General features: G+C 36.3%; 1 protein-coding gene across 4 annotated transcripts in view; it reads left to right on the top strand.

Annotated features, from left to right (window-relative positions):
- TRIP11 (thyroid hormone receptor interactor 11) overlaps nucleotides 1-10,914 on the top strand; it is a 31,687-nt gene extending 20,773 nt beyond the window's left edge. For all 4 annotated transcript variants that reach the window (XM_084520441.1, XM_084520440.1, XM_084520443.1 and 1 more), the window contains 5 exons: nucleotides 4,528-4,609; nucleotides 5,363-5,477; nucleotides 6,042-6,164; nucleotides 6,818-6,965; nucleotides 9,003-10,914. In XM_084520441.1, coding sequence (XP_084376567.1) covers nucleotides 4,528-4,609; nucleotides 5,363-5,477; nucleotides 6,042-6,164; nucleotides 6,818-6,965; nucleotides 9,003-9,211 — 677 coding nt within the window. In that variant the 3' untranslated portion in view covers nucleotides 9,212-10,914. The remainder of the gene's footprint in view (nucleotides 1-4,527; nucleotides 4,610-5,362; nucleotides 5,478-6,041; nucleotides 6,165-6,817; nucleotides 6,966-9,002) is intronic.
- The last annotated feature ends 9,294 nt before the right edge of the window (nucleotides 10,915-20,208 follow it).

Below are 20,208 nucleotides of genomic sequence, written 5' to 3'. Positions count from 1 at the left end.
ATGCAGAGAGAGCAGCTCTTGCACAGGTATGAGACTGACTGAAGAGATTACATGGAAGGCCTTGGACTCATCTTTAGATTGTATTTTTAGATCTCATTTCAAATAAGCTTCCTAACTGCTCATATTTAGAAAGATGCTTTCATACTCTTCTAAGATTAAGTACTCTGACATTTGATGAGCTTCATTACTTTGGATGTGAAGACAAAGCTTAGCCAGACAGTAAAGAACTCTGCCAGGAGAAACAGTTTTGAAAAGGAAGAATATTTACAGTGAGGGTGGTCAAACAACGGGATAGGTTGCTCAGAGAGGTGTGTCCATCCATGGAGATACTCAAAACCCACTTGTACACAATCCAGGACAATCTACTCTCTCTGACTGCTTAAGTAGAGGGGCTGGACTTAGTAACCTGAAGAAGTCCCTTCCAACATAAATTATTCTGTGGCTTTGTGATTCTGTGAATGAAAGGGAAAAAGAAAATGATGAAATCACTTAAACATAAAATCCATGATAGATACATAGTCTTCTCTTTTATAAACACCTCTAGTGTTAAAGCTGTATAGAGAAGCCTAAAAAGACAGAACAACCTATTAGTAAAAACTGATACCATTTCAACATATTTCTGTTTTATGGCCTTAAACTTTATTCTAATCAAAAAAGTTAAGGGTAATTTCTGTACAGTGTATTTGAATACCAAACATCCGTAAGATCTATAAGCTCAGACTCAACTGGAGATGATATAATAGGTATACAAATAACATAGCTGTTTTTTCTTACTGCATTAATTGTAGTTTTCATGACAAAGGAGTTGTAGCATTTGGTAAAGCAGGACTTAAAACTAATAATTTTGCTGGATTTCTGTACATAAATCTCAGCCCTGCTCTGTAATTCTGTCTGGAATATCTCCTTGAACCAAGAATGAAAGTTACCTCTGTCTAGTTCCATGATAGTTCTGATATGGGTGAACTTACTAACAGTACCAACTGTCGAGGGAGTATTAAGCTCTTTCTTTATTGTTTTCCTTCTAGTTTCTTTGTTTATTGCATTTTCCTACTCCATTTTCCTAGCTGAATCCTACTTTCTCTTTTCTTCTCTTTCTGTGGATCGTTGCAATTTGCTGTTACTGCAGCATCCTCTGTTAGGGTAGGGTCCAGCTGTCACTTGTATACATGTGATTAATCTGAAGCCAGAGGAAGACTTCTGATTGCTCCCTGTAGGGGGCTCTCAAATGGGAGTTTGAAGGGCAGAGGCTTGCTCACTTGCAGGTCACTTAACAGCTCTTACCTTCATATTTTTCCCTCTATGTCTGTAGGAAATATGGGGGTAAAATCGTTTAATTAAGGCTTGCTGTGGGAAGGTGCTTGTAAAGTCATCTCTGATGGATGTAGTGGTAACTCTTTGTTCTGCCCCTATTCAACTAATTGATATTCATTTTTTCTTGAAATATATTTCGTTTTCTTAAAGGAGACTTGTTTGTGGTCTTGTAATTAGTGTAAAAAGTCATTTGAAAGCCGTTGCAATTTCACCAAGAACTCTATATAAAGTTACCACTCTTATGCCACACAATTGAAAGGGCGTTTACTTAAATGTTGTTGTGTGTAAGTAAAGTTCAGCATCCCAGTGGGCATCATAGCAGTGATCTGAGTTCACATGTGAATTTTACAGCTTTAATTAAATTTCAAGCTGCTGCATGAATCATGTACCAAATCAGTAGATTTATTTTTAATTGACTGATCTTTATATCTCTGTCTTGCTAAAGACATCACAGTAGAAGTCTTAGAAGTTTTCAAATACCCTGGATTGAAAATAATTCTGACATAGGCAAATAAGGCACCATTAAATGGGTAGCTCAACCCTACTGGTTAATTTAGATAGCTAAACTAAATTAAAGCAGGGGGGTAACAAGTTAATGGGTTTGAACTGCGAGAGAAAATTGGGTCTCAGTATTCTATCAAACCATGCTGTATTGGCAAGCAATTTACTTGTTTAAAAATGTGAAACAGGATTGTTGTATAAAGGAAACAGCACTTTAATGTTGTTGTAGAATAAATCATAATTTTTATTGAAACAGAGACCACTCCATTTTCTGTATTTACACAAGAAAACATATAGTGTCTTATTGAAAATTGGCCAAATGCATTCCCAGACAGAGTTTTGTTGGCCAAATCTTTTGAAGGATTTCTTTATGGATTTTTTTGGCAGGAGAAGTGATTTTAATGGAAAAGTATAAGATGTACCAGATGCAGTTTTCTAGATTGCCATAAATGGTTAACAAATTATTGGAGACTGCTGTAAATGTCTGGTTTACAGCAGCCCGTGCTCAATTTTGGCTCAAGTCTTTTTTGTTATTCAGTCTCTTCACACACAGAAAGTATGTGTTTAAGTCCTTTTCAACTGTAAGATGCTGTTTTAGAAGGAAATATTCCATTTAAAAACTATTTAATTTAGAGTTGTGTAATCGCTGTGGGTGAATGTAGCCATGTAACTGTCCTTAAAAGACAGTCCTCTTCGATTTAAAAAAAAAAAAAAAATCAGGAAAAAAATATAGAAAAGTCTTAGAATTAACATTTCACTTAAATTATTAATTGCTTTTTTTAAAAAATAATTTTGTAGATTTAATTGGGGGAAAAAAAAAAAACAAAACACTTGCTCTGTAAAGCAGTAGCAACATCATGAGATTTATTTAAACCTTTTTTTCAGATGCCATTTCTCTGAGTTTTTTTTTGTGCTTGTGCCATGTTGTTAAGTTACTGGTATTAGTAGTTTAACTCTTACTCCTTTGAATTCTGTGGAGACCCAAATAACTCAAACTCCATGTATGTTCCTGCAACTGCTGTTATTCCATAAACATATTGGAACTTTTTTAATTCAAATTTTGGGGACCTGCTTAACCACATTACAAAGTAGCATAATTTTAAGTAACATTCCCAGCATGGCACTTGTTTGTTCTACTCTTTATAGAAGTCATGTTTGTGAAGTAAAGAGTTTGTTTACATTTCTGGAGTATTTGAATAGGACAATTAGTTTCTATCCATTTCACAGCCTAGTTCTTTGTGTATATACCAAAACTCCATTCAGGTTCTCATGGAGTTACTAGTGTTGAGAACCATGTTGTGTCAGCATAGCTATGGCATGCATTTATTGAAGATTGAATGTCACGTGGAAATGAGAGTGGAATGTTTCTCATGCATCCCAGGTGATCTGAAACTTATAAAAATTCCTAAAAGTCACCTTTCATCTTCCCTTGTCTCCACATTCTCTCAAGAAAAATAGAATTCTTTTAAATAGCTATAAGGTATCCACTCATTTCTACAAAGGTGTTGAGGCTTTTTAGAAATAAACTATAAGGCAGATGCAATAAAAGTATACTTTTTCTATGAAGCACTTTTAATCCACGTGAACACAAGAGGTTTTGAAATAGTAGGAAGATTAAGTCATTCAGCGGCTTTTCCATAGGGTTTGAAAACATCTGAAGGATTCAGCATTATGAAGGGAGGGGAGAAAGCTCATACAACTGCAGCTTATACAAGTTTGTCTTCACATTGAGGGTCCTTATTATGTTGTTTGGCTTGTGTATGTTATTAAGACTTGTGCTTTTATTAGGAAAAAGTAACTTCAAAGATACCATCTTGCAGAACCAGAGTTTGCTGAAAAAAATATTTTTGCTGTTTTGAAGCTTATCTTCAAAAAATTCTTTGTACCTTGTAACTATCTGTTTTCTTGTCTGTGGGCATTTTGTTATGAGTGTCCTTAAATCCTGTGTTAGGGAATAGTTTTTTTCCTATCAGCTTTCACTCTGTGCTTCTGCGTAAGTTTGTGTAGACCTGAATGTCAGATATTTTTATCCAGTTTCTAACGTAGCCAGATTTTACAAAGACAAAACTTTGGGTCTTGTATCCTCAGAGTCAGGATGTTGTAGAATGCTTCCAGTAAGTAAAACCTTTAGGAGAATCTCTTTCTTCATTACTTTTTGAGTTTAGTGGGAGGTCAGGGGAAGCCTGAGTTATTGACAGAGAATTATCAGGGTAATCAGGTGTATCCTATATTTAAGCTATCATATAGTCTGTGTTAGTGAAATTTTAGAGAAATTGTAGAGAAATTTGTGCTAAGGAATAATTGGACAAGAGGGAATGTATTTGAGGTTAAGTACTGAGATCCAAAGACCCAATAACAACATACGATTTATAATCAGGTTATAAAAAGGATTAAGGATTGCCACCATAGAATATACACTTTTACCAAGAACATCTTCCCAGTTCTGTGTGATATAGGTGGAACAGAGCAGCTCATCAGACCTTATGTGGTTGATTTCTATTCTGGATGTTTCTGTACTGTAGCTTTGAGTATTGTTCTGGAAATTCTAGCTTATGAATTCAGGTAATAATCACTTACTGAGTTGACACTTTTTTAAGAAATCATGTTGATGCTGCCTAAAAATATATGTGTTAGCATATCTTGATAAGTGTGTATTGTAACAATACATTTTGAAGCAGTCTGTAAATTTATTTGCTTTGACCTAATATTTTATAGGAGAGATCAGAAAAGAAATGTTAGAAGATGTACAAAATAAACTAATGAATCTCATCAACAGCACAGAAGGAAAAGTGGACAAGTAAGTCTCATATTACTGTAGATTTCTGTTACTGCGCGTGATGTGCAGATAATGTAACAGCTGTAAGAGTGGTGCAGAACTGAGCTTCTGTATGTAAGCTTGTAATGTGCTTTCGTTATCTTTACATTTTTCAATTGCTTGGTGATTGTGAATAGTAATCTTGATTATTAAAACCAAAGTGTATAAATTTATATTATTGATGTGTTTAAGTAGAATTACACTTCAATAGCATGAGCTCTGAAAACGGAGAGTTCTAGTGAACATCTGTTACAATGCAACCAAGGTGTGAATGGCATCACCTGGATGCTGTGCAATTTGATCTCTCAGTCTTTTTGTTCTTTCCCTGTGTTAGATCTGAACCTAGGATAGGCAAATAAGTTCCCCTGCTCCCTTCTTAGGTCTTATTTTGGGTCTGTACATAAGTATCTGCTTAAAGGTTCTGAGTCAAGATTTGAGAAACTATATTTTCCTGCATTGTGTCTCTTGCATCAAAGCCTGGTAATGTACAACTCAGTTTCACCTTACTGCCTTAGAGTATTTCTACTTTTGTCCAAATTGCAGCTCTTTGTTTTAAAAAGTGTTTTAACTTGGAGAGCAGAGAAATCTGTGAGGTTCCCTTTTAGTTCTTTGTACTGGCTTGTTTATTTGGGTTATTGTAAATTAGGTAAAAGTAAGGAAACACTGATGCATTTATTCCTCTTATCAGCTGCTACTTCAGAGCAGGCAGTGTAACAAGCTTCCTTTGTTTTGCAGGCTCCTGATGAGAAATCTCTTTGTTGGTCATTTTCATACTCCAAAAAATAAACGTCCTGAAGTGTTAAGGTTAATGGGAAGTATCTTGGGAATAAAAAAGGAAGAACTTGATCAGGTAATGCTTCCTGAAAATTAGGCTTCCTTCATTTGCAGTATGCTTACCTAAAAATAGAATGACTTGCTACTAAACTAAATGTGACTGTCCTGGTACTTCCTGGGGTGAAGTGTGTTTTGTTTGTTTAATGTGGGACACACTGTTCTTAATGGAATCTCATGATAACTGTATTTAATATGGATTTTTTCTTCCCGAGGAACACTAATGCAGAAAGGAAAGGATTTAACTTTATGGTGTTGCACATAATAGCTGTAATATGTTGGTTAAAGAAAAATAAGACAGTTTTATATGTACCACTAGGTATTGTGAAGAATATGGCTTTTATATTTTTACACAAAGAGTTAGGATTTTAGACTGCCATTTTTCAGGAGGGAGAGAATGAGGTTTTGATAATAATTGAAGTTTTTATTTATCTGTAGGATTCTGTGGGATTCCCACATCATTTGTAGTGGATAAACATAAAATGAGAACAGTTTTTGCAGTTTTTTTATCTGCTGCTTTATTTTTTGTTTCCTAACTTTTTTTTCTTTTTTTTTTTTTTTTTTTTTTTTTTACACCTTCTAGTTACTATGTGAAGAACAAAGAGGAGTTACAAGATGGGTGACTGGCTGGCTTGGTGGAGGAACTGGGTCAAAGAGTGTCCCTAATACACCTTTAAGGCCAACTCATCAGAATGTTTTTAATAGTGTAAGAATCAATCATGTACTCTCTGTGTTTGAGTAAAGAACTGGAGCAGTTGTGTATTAGTACTGAAGTTTGGTTCCTAAGTATATTGAGCTTAATGTACCGATCCTACTGTACCTTGAAGAAAATTGCACAGTCATAAGCGTTGAGCTAATACAAAACTCTGATTACTGTTCCGCTGGCTCCTGGGATCAATGACTTCTTCCAGTATGGACTATATGCTATAGTATCATATTTTGATGACAATGTTCCCATTTGTCCTTTAAATTTCACTTTTTTTTTTAATTCAAGACATTTTGTCAAACGAAAGCATTGTTGGAGGAGTGATTTGCTTGAGTGTGGACACAGGAAGTACTTGTGATGTCTGTAGCATCATAGGTTTCTTGAAACAATTGACTTAAATCAATAATGGAACCATGGTGGAAGTGTATGTGTTATCTTTAGAGTGTATGAATTTCACATAAATGCCATTCACTGAGACAACAAAAACTTTGTATTTTGAAAATAATTTACGTTGTCCCTCACTAAGTAGTACTTTAAATACCAGTACAGAGTTCTTTGGAGCCTGCTGACAGCTTTTGTTTTTTTTAATGTGTTTATTTTTAACTTAAGTTCTGTTGAAAAGCATGTAAAATATAACTTGTACCATCTTGTAGTCTTTTTCAGAATTGTTTGTGAAATTCCTTGAAACAGAATCTTGCCCAAGCCTTCCTCCACCCAAGCTCTCTGTTCATGATATAAAACCTTTAGGAGCAGCAGGAACTGGTAAAGCTGGCAGTGTTCCATCCAGCAGTCAGATACAAGGTACGATCTAAAGAAATATTGAAACTTTACACAGATATAAATAACTAACCATAGAGTTTTTGAGAGGACTTAAATGTTTCCATGATTCCTCATCTGTGAAGTATGATTTTTATTTTTTTTTTCCACTGTGCCTTCCCCCACAATGTTCTACTCTCTCTCTTCTTTCTCTCTATTTTTTTCCTGCACTGGCCACCCTCTCTCTTCCTTCCAGTGTTCATTTTAGGAAATGGGGTATGGTGTGATCAAATTCCCTTTGATACGGAAAGCTTTAACAGCACCTTTTAAAGCTAAACAGACAACTTCATATGGTGTAGTGGTGAACCCAGCCCTGATTTTCAGCATCCCTGTTGATCAGCTTGGGTCTCACTGAGTGAAAAATGCAAGTAATACCAGCCTTGTAGTGCCTCTCGCATATGTAGAACCTGGTCACTCAGAGAGAACTGAAGTAAAATCAGCTAAGTACCTGGCGTGATTTGAAATCTTTGTAAGCTGTGCATGAGTCCTTGACTTCAATTTTTCTGAGGCTGAGAGCAGTTATGTTTTTATTTTGCATGGTAAAATTTATAGTTTTTGGCTCTCATTCTGATTCTATAAGGAACTGTGTACTTTATATAAGTAATATAGGATTGAAATAATCAGTTGAAATGGACCAGGTTGTGCTGAATTTTTCACGTGCATTCTGGACTTTAATACAGTCCTGCTGATTTGCAGAAGCTTTTTTTGCTTGAACCTTGTAACAGCTGTACTCATGGGGGAGAGTGAATGATGCATGACATGTATCCCCAAACCTATATGTAATATATATTACATATATATATAATATATATGTAATATATATGTATTTTCAAAGCATATATATATATGCTTTGAAAATACATTTTATTTCACATAAAGTAGTTGGATGTTACAAAGTATAAACATCTACTTTGAAATACCGATTTATCTCTGAAAGCAGTGTTTACTTTTCTAATAAACCAAAATTTAATTTAATTTTCTTTTTACTCTTCTTCCTTGTAGTTTAAGAGTACAATTGGTAAAGTATGCTTTTAAGCTATAGAAGTACTTGTAATTTACCTATATGAGCCAAACCTTCTGGCTTGTTGATGTGTTTTAAGTTTTTTGGTTCCTGGAAATAAACCATATGGTAGTGGTTTTAAGTATCTACACACAAACACATTTATGAGAGTTATGATGTTTATATGATTGTAGATCTCTTAAAACAAAAAATCTGAATAAAGTCACTCATCCAACTATTCATTGTGACAAGGGAATTTCAGTTCAATTTCTGCTGTATGTCTGATGTAGGAATCTTGAGAACAGGTTACATCTGGAAGATAGGATTTTGATGGGGGAAGGTGAGAAGGGGCAAGTTGATTGTTAGATTAAAATCATTTAGGAACAAAGATAATAAAAGTGACATTTTGACAAATAGATAACAAAGATATGTCAAGACTCACATGTGACTTAGCCCTTGTAATGATAGATTAAGTTCTTGCTTCAACCTGACCCTGGGGCAGCTTCCCCTGTACACATGGAGTGGGGAACCAACCTGCATGTTGTGTTGTAGTGCACGTACAAGGGCCCTTATGTCTTGGCATAGTGCTGGAGCCAATGTGACAGATACTCCGTGTCTGGTTTTGCATGAGTGAAGGGAACCCCTCTGCACAGGGTGTTTGTGTTCCATTTCACAGAGCAAGTGTCTTGGTTTTCTTTTGCATAGCATGAGGTGCTGCAAAATTTCAGCTGCCAACAAGCACAGGTCCTGGAAGTGCCTTGGTGTAACTGGTGACCTGAAGTGTAGATGTAGGGAATGGTGAGCAAAAGAAGCCATGGCAGATGTGATTCAAGGTGAGAAAAGAGAGAGAGAAATAAGTATATGAGAGCATCTGCAGTGCACAGAAAGAAGATAAGATTTTCATGTTTGCAAAACTAATATGCAGTTGTAAAATTTGTTTCATGGCAAGTGCTCTGAAATTGGGTAGGGTTATTAAAACTTTCTAATGAAGTGATGGCTTTTTTGTTTGTTTTACATTTCAGATTCTGCAGTCTCAGGAATCAGCAGAAGGCCAGATGCAAATCCATTTCTAGCACCTCGATCTGCAGCAGTGCCTCTCATAACTCCTGCTACTAGTTCTGGACACCTGCTTATGAAACCTATCTCTGATGCCTTGCCTACTTTTACGCCACTGCCAGTGTCCCCTGATGCCAGTGCTGGTGCTGTACTGAAAGACCTCCTGAAACAATAGATGATTTTGAATCAATACGATGATAGCACTTTAAGGAAAATGAGAACACTATGCTGTATATAATTTACCACAGTGAGGCCTTCTGTAAAAAGTCATATAGTTGTTTGCAATTGTCTTGTTTTTCTTTCTTTTAATTACAAACTAACCAGTGCTTTGGAAATTGAAGGAGCTGCGTTCTTGGTAGCAGGTATTCATTTTGAGTAGGGGTTAGATTTTGTTGCTAGACTGTCACAAGATAAATTGAAGGATTTTTAACCCTTAGTTACACTCTGAGTCATTTCAGTTACCTGTATATAGAAAGCATTACTTTTTGGGTGTTGAGATCCATTTTTCCATTAAAATAATCTGCCATTGGCAGTGGACCTTCAAGAACCAGAATTAAAAATGAATAAATAAAAACGCCTAGCCAAAACTCATCTTATTTGAGGTGCTGAATGAATCATACGAACTCCAAACAGTGAGGCAGTGAATATATGGGAATGTGGTTACTGAGTAACTGCAGTTCCCCCCCAAGCTACACAATTTCTTATACTAAGTTACATTAAGATATGTATCTCTTACTTACAATATTGATCATGTTTGGGGGCATTTAAGGCATATTAATCTGTGCACAAAGATTAGAGGTTTTTTCCCCAAGCCTAACAACTGCTTTCAGTAGTCAAACTCATCAGCACCAAGGAGTTAACTGTGGAGGTGAGTGCTTCATTTCTAGTGGTGTCTGTGTGATGAAGAGTGGATAATATAGCAAAAGATAGATTCATATATATAAAGATACTGTACTCTAATGCTCTAAGATGTATATTTGACAGACTTTTTATCTTGCTGGAATTTGTAGATTCAAATACAGGCTTAAAGCTTGAAGATATGTATAAAATTTAAAGGGAAGAACATGCTTACTTATCCCAAATGTGTAAATAGGTCTTTGTAAGACCAAGGCCAAAGTCAATTATTCTGTAAATTTTGCTGTGATAACTTGTACACATTGTTGGCAGGTAAAGGATGAAGTTGCATACTAAAGGATACAAATCATCTTGCAAAAGTAGTGAATCTGAGGTAAAATATCTTCATTTTAAAATGTGTAATTTCTAAACCTTTTTATATGCCATTCCATGTTTAGTCAGTGTTAAAAGATAACTGTTGTGCAAGTTCTATATTAGAACTGTCAACCTTCTCATCTTCATTGAGATCCTGGATTAAATTGTTGTAAGACTTGTATTTAAATAAAATTAATCACTGAAACTTGTACAGAATCAACCAAAATAATGCAAGAAATCTGCATTTATTTATATAAAGGTCAAATAGTGAATTTCTTTTGTTGCCTTGAAATCTAGTGAAGTTTGTTTTAATTACTGTATTTACCTTGAGAACTGCTTGAGTTCCTTTTCTCCAGTATGTCAAAGCTTCATTGAAGATTTATGCAACCCTGGAAAAGTAGATTGACCATATTGAATTTTTATTTAAAAGTTTTTGCTGCCTTGTAGACAAGGTAATAAATTTGGCAGTTTGACTTCTGATAGAATAGCAGCAACAAGTAGTGTACCAAAGTATATTCTACATTATGTAATAAATGTAATGAGAATTTAAAATTGTGTCTGCTGGGAACATTTCTGTATGGTACTTCAAATGTACATCTTCATTTAAACTATTGGACTGGAATGGGTAAACTCTTTTTCTATAACAAATATAAAGAAAATTGAAATCGGGTGGCTTCTATGCAGTCTTGTTCTTGTAGTCATGTTTATTTGAGGATATGCAGCTGCTTCAGAACAAAGTTGCTTTTTGGTAAGTCAAAGCACAAAGAAACGTTCACATTTAAAAATCAAATGGATTACATACTATAAACTGCAAGTGGACTCATGCTGATAACTATCCTCTGAATGTAACAACTGAGCAGATCTTAATAACTTCAGTGTATTTTTTTTTAATTTACTTGCAGAGAACTTAATATGTACCCATTTCTCTTCTAGGAAACTTTATAAGTACCAGTAAATAAAACATGGTGAGACTGCTTGTTTCAGGATTCTGTAAATCAGCTCCATTTATACAGTAAGTTATAACAGTTTGAGGAGGGCAATCTAAAAGCCACACAAAAGTATTGAAGAACTTCAGAGTTCCTTGCTAGGCTACTTTGGAGAGGAGAAAATCCTCTATAGGAGGGATAGAAGAGGCTTAAGTCCTAGGAGAAGTGTTGAACTAATGATAAAATTCGCCTTGCTTAGAGGTTTCTGCTCTAGGGCTTATTCTACAATTGCATCAGTGGGTTTTATTGCTGTGTTAGAGATCAGATGTACTCAGTGTTCCAGCCAGTGCTTTCACACTGAAAAGTGTAAACTACATAGCCTTGATTCTTTTTCTTAAGCTGTCTCACAGATTATAATAAACCTTCAAGAGTTGTTTTTACTGAAAGATTAGTGGAAATATTTTTTTCCTCTGATTTTTCTTCTGTGTTTACTCTGTGCTTGACAACTGTTTTGTATATATTTGCCAGTTTCCCACATGTAAGTTTGTGACTCATGTAGTCTATCCTGTTAATTGTGCAGGTCTTTCACACAGAGCAAGGGGGAAAAAAAAAGCCTTTGTAGAATATGAGCAGGTGCAGTAGCTGGAAATTCTTCCTTATCAGTTGTTTTCATCGTGTTTTTGTGAGGAAAAAGGGTGTGGTGCTCGTATTATTGGTCTCATGGGCTGTTGGATATCTTTAGTGTGAAGGTAACAGAATTCTAGTAAGGAATGGATATAGCAAATTTGCTACTAAGGGGAAAATAAGGGTTAGGATTTTCTATTCTACTGTAGATTGTTTCATCATTTCATCTTCCATCATGAATGAATGTCATCCTGTATTGAGGCATTCCACACAAAGAGAAAGAAATAACTGACCGTTGTAATTATTATAGTAGAATGATGTACTTTTTAATTAAAAACCTCCTAAATTATTCCATTTAGTCACGGACATACAACATATAATGAATGACCAGTGAAGAAATATTTTTTTTGCCGTGTTCGTTCCCAACCTCCATTTTATTATTCCTTCCTATTCATGCTCTTGCACATTTCGCATTAATAGTTACTACTAAGGCAAGCTACAAGGAAAACATAGGGCAGTGACTGAAAACAGCTGAAGAGACAGTGGAAGATACTACTTTATAAGTATTTCATTATCCCCTACCTCATGAAAGCCTTACAGTTTTAAGCCACGATAGTCTTGTTACTGCTGGCTTTGATGAGTTTCTTGCCACATTACATTGTAGATGTTCAAGAGTAATTTTCTCAACTGGCTTAATCAGACATACTTGTAAATTTGATGTTGTTTCCTCCCAGAATATCCTAGTTTAGGAGCAGATTTAACTGGAATGAAATTAAATTCTTACTTTGTCATGTATTTGAGGAAAAAAAAAAAAGACAAACATCTGTTTTAATATGGAGAGACATTAATATACTGTGGAAATAGCAGGGATAATGGCTTCATGCACTCTTTCAAACATAAGTCTTTGATTTATTATATATTCAAATCAAAGTAGTCTGCATCAATACACTTTTGTCCATGTTTAAAAAGATAAATATCTAAAACATATCCTCCTGTGTGTGCCACAGTTATGGCAGTGCTAAGAGTAAGGCTTGAGGAATTAAAAAATATAGTATGCATTTGCTTTTTTTTTTTTTTTTTTTTTTTTTTGCCTTTTTGCCCCCTTTCAGTAAATTGATAGTTTGTTTCCTTAAGTAGTTGTCTTTCAGATGGAAAGCTTCTAATTAACATTTCTAGAAATAAAGTATAAGGATGAGCAGCCTACTATTTTTGTTCTTTTGGTTTGTGCCATTATATACTGCTGAATCTGTTTGCAGCCCTGCAAAACTTAAATATGGAAACCAATCTGCAATTTAAAAATAAATAAATAAAGGAACAGACAGCTGCTGGCTTGATATTTAAAGAGGAAAAATAATTTGTACATAGCATGTTTACAGCAGTAGCAACACTGAACCTTGGTTTGTTGTATTTGTCTTAAGCTTATAGAACAGCATGACATAATATATTTCAGTATCTGAAAGCGTGTATCTAACACTGAAATATATTTTATAGCAAGTAATATTTAAAGGGTATTATCAGCATTATGTACATAAGAATTGTGCCTTTGTTTGCTGGTTGTATTAGATTTATTGCAAGGCTAATTTAGATGAATTTATTCCAAATCAGAAGCTCAACCATGCTGCTAAAACTCTCAAATACTTTGTCAAGCAGAATAAAATTGTGTCAAGTGATTAAAGGCTTATTTTCCTTGTAGGAAATAATAATTAGAAGATAACAGTTTATTGCTTAATATGTTAAAAAGGTCACTTTTCATTCACTAATTGCTGATGTTAAATAATTTGGGGTCGTTCTGTACCTTCTTTTTGAGCTTGTGGCATTGCTCATTAAATCTAATTTCTTTTTTAAGTATTCACAGATGTTGTACATCATCCTTGAGCACTGACAGTAAATTAATCTTTTCTACACCCTTGCGTTAAGGTTCCCATTAGACAGTTTCTCACAGACCAGATTTTAAAATTAATATCACTTGCACTCGAGTTTCCAGTGGTCTGTGATGGTTGGCTAATAACAGTTACTGTGAATATTCACCATATCACCAAAAATATTTCCCAGGCCTCCTAGATAAGTGGACTGAAAACACCCTTTTTCTCTTTTTGTAGCCATTTTAATTTGAGTTCTCTTAAACTATATGCATTTTTTTGTTCTCATTGGGAACCATATCCAAGTGTTTCCTTTGAGGAAACATGATGTAGGTCCCTTGCTACTCAGCTCTCAGGTACATGGAATGTTACACTCAGATAGGAAGCACCTCTTTTTAAATTCCTTTTCTGGTAATTGTTTCATTTCTATTGTCACAGTAATATTTTCTTTCAATGTGAATTTATGTGACTTATAGTTCATCCCGTAACTGTAAATTATTACAAGTGTCATAGTACCACAGTTGGCATAACTCTTGTGGTCACAGAAACTGAGCGTGTATGCTTCCAGATCACCTAATTATACAAAAATTAATATCTTTCAAATGTTTGCATGTAGACTTGGAGTTCAGGGATGAAAATGGAGTGACACCTGAAATAGGTAGAAGCTAGAGAGATGCAGACTCGCACCAAGTCAAAAGTTCCAGGTAAAAATAAGGGGGGAGGACATCACAGACTACTCTCATCACATTTCTGTTATCATTTATTAGTTAAACTAGAAAATGTGTCAGAGATCAAGAAAAACATAATGCAGATGGTAGCATGGTCTCAAAAGACTTGTTTGTGAGTGAAGTGCATCTGGTAAATTAATACTGTTAAACTTGATCATTGTATTTTGGCAAATTCAAAACTGTTCATTATGCTCTAAGATGCAAGAACAATCCCTGCTGCTAGAGATCAGAGCTTTTCCCCTCTTTAAAAAAAAATAAAAAATAATAAATAAAAAAAATTAACTCAACCTCTGAACCTTAACGGAATTTGTCTGAATACATAAATAAGGAAACTTTATAGCTAATGTTATTGCATCTAGAGCTGTTTTCTGGTCACTGGTGGTAGTAGCTACACCAAGATTCAGTCATGGTGTTCTGTTTTGCTTCAGAAGGGTGGATTTCGCCCTATGTTGACAAAGGAGGAAATGGCTGTAGCTTTATAGTATAAAGGAAACCTAAATCTGAGCGCTGTCTGGATATAGTTTGAATATCAACCAATATAGTTTGAATATCAACCAATATCATCAAGGTAAGGGAAATCCTGGCAGTACTTCTGTGTGGTTAACCCTAAGTTTTTCATTTGCAAAATCTGTCTGTGCTTCACCCCATTGGATGTCAAGATGGTCATGCAAGATGGATTGAATTACAACATGGCCAGATTTGGTGCATAGACCAAATTGGTTTTAAGGCAGCTAGGTAGCATTTCTTTTATGTCATTATGAAAATAGTAAATAGCTGGCACTGTAGCACAGCCACTTCATTTCTAATGATTGTTGATGGACTAATTAAATAGTCTAAGGAGCCAGGGAAAAGAAGCACATAACACACTCAGAACAGTGTGTATTTTATTGTTTGGCAGCTTTCTGTGAAGGCTTTTCTACCAAGCAAGCAAAGTCAAATGAATGATTTTGACCTAGTAAAAGCAGATCGTTGGTAGCTCATGAATTCCTAGAATGGGAAGAACTGCTAAACATAACCCTCTGAGAACAGGAAGCCAAGAGTTACAAATCTTCAAATCTAAACTTTTGTAAATTATCATGCATTTAGCTCCATACTCCCTAAAGTATTGAGAATTTGACTTTTGTACGCTGCCCAGAGAGACAGTCTGGGGGACCAATGCCGCAGGATTAATATGAGTAAATAAAAGTAATCTGCTTTATACAACTTAGGTACCCAGAATCCACATGGTTCCTGAACAATAAACAGTATTATCAATAAAAATATTTTTAGCTTAAATAATAGTGGCAAATATATAAATAGTACAACAGCAAGAGATAATAGTGGTTTTGAGCAGATAAGGCAGGTTGGATAAAAAAGCCATTTCTCGAATGGGAATCTGTAGAAAAGATGTGAGTTGTAACAACATTTCTTGAGAGAATTCATAATGACCATGAGAGTGGTCCTGAATATTTTCAGGTGCAGGCATATGAGACACTGAATATAGGAGGGGAAATGAAGGATTCAACATTCCCTTGGTCATAAGGGGATCCAACCTCATGAAATTTTGAAAAATTGTCCTTTATGCAGAAATATTTGGCTGTCTTCTGCAACAGTACTCTTACAAGGTGTTAAAGTACTGTGTCTTGAGTCAAACTTGTTTGTAAGGAAAGGGTTTTATTCAGAATTACAAGCAAATCACCAAGTTGATTCTGATTCACCTGTATGTTTCAGTTTATGTGCCATATCATGGATCCAATGCTAAATTGTACCAAGAGTAAAAATATAATAAAGCAAGTGGCTTGAAGTGGTATATTACACTGAAAAATATTCATCAAAACTGAAACTTCTTTTGGAAATACAATTGGAAAATATTTAGACTGCACTTTGTTCTGTATGCTGAAGTAGTGGGTGCCAATAAAAATGTAGGCAAACAGGAGATTGCCTTATTTGTGACAATAGGAGCAGGAACAGATGTGTTTAACAGTTTTTGGTTAACTTAAAGGAGACTTATTGTGAAACTAAAAAAAAAAATACGGGTACGGGATTCTAAATAAAAACAAATGAGTCACAAAAACTAGGCTTGCCAGATCTGTCTGGACCCAAATGTAGCCTCTAAACAGTAGTGTCTGCAGAGTGCTCAGGGTCAAGGACCTACACAGTGCTACCTGCAAGCGGAAATCTTGGAGAGGGTTCCTTTGTCTTTAGGGGACTTTGACAGAGCAACGGCTGTGGTGTGCTGCCCAGAGCCTGCTTACCTTGACTGGGGGTTCAGGGAGCCCCCAGGACTCTGGCTGTGATGTTCTCCTGAATTCAAGGAGCAGCTCCAGCTTCTTTGTTTGGTGCTTTTTAATAGTCAGATGCTTTGCAGGCATCCTGAAGCCTGCACTGCCCTCGCCAATTGTGCCTAATAAATCTAGTTGTGTGAAAGAAAAGATTTCCATTGGAAAGGGGAAATAAAGGGAAATAAAAATTTCCATTAGAAGGGAAATATCAGAAATCCTTCCAACTGATCAAAACCTGAAGGGCCAACCTTCCAGTTCTGGAAGGATAAACAAATCCTGATGAGAGGCCAAACTGTGTCTGAGTCGAGCCTGTAACTCATAGGAAGAAGCTTACACACACACTGTCACAGTGATGCAGTTTTGTCTTTCTGCTTGGCAGTTAGACCCCCAGTTGTCCATTGTACTCATGCATCTGGCTGCTATTGAAAATAGAGCACCAAGGAGAGGAGATGGATTTGAAGTTCCATTTCAAAAAGCAGTTGGACTTGCCTTGCCTTGGGTCCTTCCCTCATTCCCCTTCTGTCAGCAGACCTACTTACACATCTTAGTAACAAGACCCTGGGAGCCTTAGCCACCTCTACTAGTGTCAGTGCCCCCTCACTGGTCCTTTTCATGGGGTGGTTACAAAGGCAGTAGATTAAAATCTAGGTTTAGAAAGAAACGGTAATTCTTATACTCAAATTCCCAGGTTTTTGCTGGGAAAATGTGTTTCCTATCTATAGGTGCCAGCTGGGAGATGGTTGGAGCCAGTTTGTTGCATGGAGTAGCAGGGTAAACATAAACCATGGATCAGAACTTGTTTTAGGAGATATGTAGCTGTTAAGGACAATATGCAGCCAGAGCCAGGCTTTATCAGCTCAGCAGAAACCCTGTTGGGCTGTCCAGGACCAGCCACTGTGGTGAGTGTCTTCATCAGCATGCTTTTGTTAATGAGCAGCAGCTTTGAGATCAGGCTTCTTGTGTTGAAACCATTTTGTGCCGATGGAATCAGAGTACTCACAGCTTCAAAGATGTTGAACATCATCAGCTCAGCACATGATGATGTGAGGCCTTCCCTTCTAATTACGCAGCAGTGTGGATTCTTTAGCAGCATCTGACAAGGAATTTGTGAATGTCCTTTGGAAATCTTAGGTAAATTATATTACTTCAGTTTCTCATCTGCTTACTCACCTGCTCCTTCATAAAGCTCTGGGAGATCTGTGAGCTGTGGCTTCCTATTATGATTGTCACAATGGCTTCTACTCAGCTCCCAGTGGGCTTGTGTTCAATGATTCTATTTTTATTTCTAATTCAATACCAGTTTGCCTGATGTGGTAGATTTACTGTTCTGTATTTTATTACGCACTATAAGGAAACCTATTAAATGCAGTATCATATCTTGGTGCCTTTTGTTCTTGTAGTATTAGCACAATTTTGTGAGATTTTACACTTAGGACCATTTCAGCTGTTATATGTGTTCAGATTTAATTCATAACACTTACTTTGTGTCAGGTGAGCTCTGATGAATTGTTACTCTTTGTTTTGTTGATTTGTTCTCAAGCCTCTTCTGCTGGCACTTCAATTTTCGGCAGGTTCTCCCAAGTACCATCATCCTTTTTCTTTCTATTTTTTAAAACCTTTAATATTTTGTTTTGTATTTTTAATTCCATGACGGGAACATCTTCAGGTTTCTCTAGCAAGTACAGATGAAGAAGAATAACTTAATTTTCTTCTGTGCTTTTATCTTTTCTAAGTGCTATTTTTATACCTCATTCATCTGCTGGCTTTGCAGACTGTTGGCAGTTTTCCTGCTCTTGGTGTGTCTGAAAAATAATTTATTATTAGCTTTTATGTCTCTTGTGATTTGTTTCTCAAACTTTCTTGGCCTGCTCTTCAGTGCTTTTTACACTTAACCTGTCAGAGTTTTTGTTCCTTTCTATTTTCCTTACCTGGCACAACTTCAGCTTCTTGAATTTTGCTCTGAAATAGTGGACAAAATGGGGACTTGATCGCTTTATCAGGCTTGAGCAGTGGAGTCTGTTAGCCATGCAAGCACCTCTGTAGGGAGAAGAGTCCATTTCCACCAAGTTTTAGGATGGCTGCTTGGGGTTCTGGGCCCCAGCAGCACCACTATGGAGTGGGGCTGCCCAGAACAGCCAGGCTGCTTCTGCAGGAGGAAATGCCAGTCCTGTTGAGCTCCTTGTGCTGTGGCAACCAGCAAAAGTCAAAGCACAGGACAGCAGATAAAGGAAAGAAACAGCCTGTGCGGTAAGCTGCATCCTTCACAAGATATTTGCTTTGCAAGATATTTGTAAGCACTACAGCACATGCTCAGCAGAATTAACAAGTAATAGGAGCATCACTGCTCAGCAGGATTCCTCGCAGCAATGGCACCTATAGCTGTATGAATTGCTTTGGGACAGGAGTCCTCATTGCTGCAAATAATGAGCCTGAAAATAATTAAGTGACACTTAGAGGTTTTATTACCCAGTTCTGTAGCCATTTCCAAGTGGCGTGGTTAACTTATGAAACCCCATTGTAACAGGTAAATTATGAAATGGTGTAATTCTTGCTCTGGGAGTAGGTAAATTAAGTGTAGTAAAGTGTAAGGGTTTCAAAATGAAATTGAAAGACAATTTCTAATAATGGGGTAGAAAATTGTGTGATTTAAAAAAAAAAAACCCTGTTTTACTATACATCTCACCTAGAAGACCACTCACTCCAAAATGAAATCCAAAATCATTAAAGAGAATTTTAAATTGTCTTCTGGGGTTAGGAAAACAATTAAGTACAAAATAAGTCAAAATTAGCCCTCTCCTCATAAGGAAACTTTCTGCCAGTTCTATATTTGTCTAAAACAGTAATGGATGAGTATATCCATGAAATTATTAGATAAGGAAAAGATCCAAAAATGTAGGCATCCTTGCTGATTGTTTTCTTGGAAAAGGAAACCAGAAGTTTTTGCTTATATTCGTCCATAAGAATGAAGCATGTTTAAAAGGGGAATGTTTTCCACTACCTGGAAAGAGAGAAGCTCTGGAAGAGAGCTATGATGTCAAATGTTTTTCTACTCTGGCTTCATCAGCAGGGTTCTGGCAGGTGCCCTTACCAAAATAGTGCACATACTTGTGAACGTTCAAACACCCCCTTTGGGAGATGGCATTTCTACAGACTTGTTTGGGTTTGCTCTGAACCTGAAGTGTCTTAATGGAAAATGCAGTGCATGCTTGATGCTACAGAGGGTAACATTTTGCTCTGGATAAAAATGAATTGCTTAAGCAGACAAAAGAAAAATTAAAAAAGGAGAAAGAATCCTCAACTAAATCTGAGGGAAACAAAATATGTACATTGCATGTGACGGAAATAATGCACCTGGGAGAGGAAGGCGGAGAGGTGAAGTGATTGTTTACCAGCACACGTGCCCCAGCAGGCAAGGAATGCTTCCAGGGTATTGTGGAGTGGAGAGCTGCTGCCTCAGGTGTGCCGCTCTAACGTGCACCCTGATGCTGTGGTGAACAGACAGACCCAGTATGTACAGCATGGTGCACGAGTTAGTAACGAACCTGAGAAACCACAAAAAATGGTG

This window comes from Aythya ferina (genome assembly GCF_964211825.1).
Source record: "Aythya ferina genome assembly, chromosome: 5".
In the NCBI taxonomy this organism is placed as follows: domain Eukaryota; kingdom Metazoa; phylum Chordata; class Aves; order Anseriformes; family Anatidae; genus Aythya; species Aythya ferina.
The sequence above is the reverse complement of the archived record's forward strand: the minus strand, read 5'-3'. Positions and strand labels throughout refer to the sequence as shown.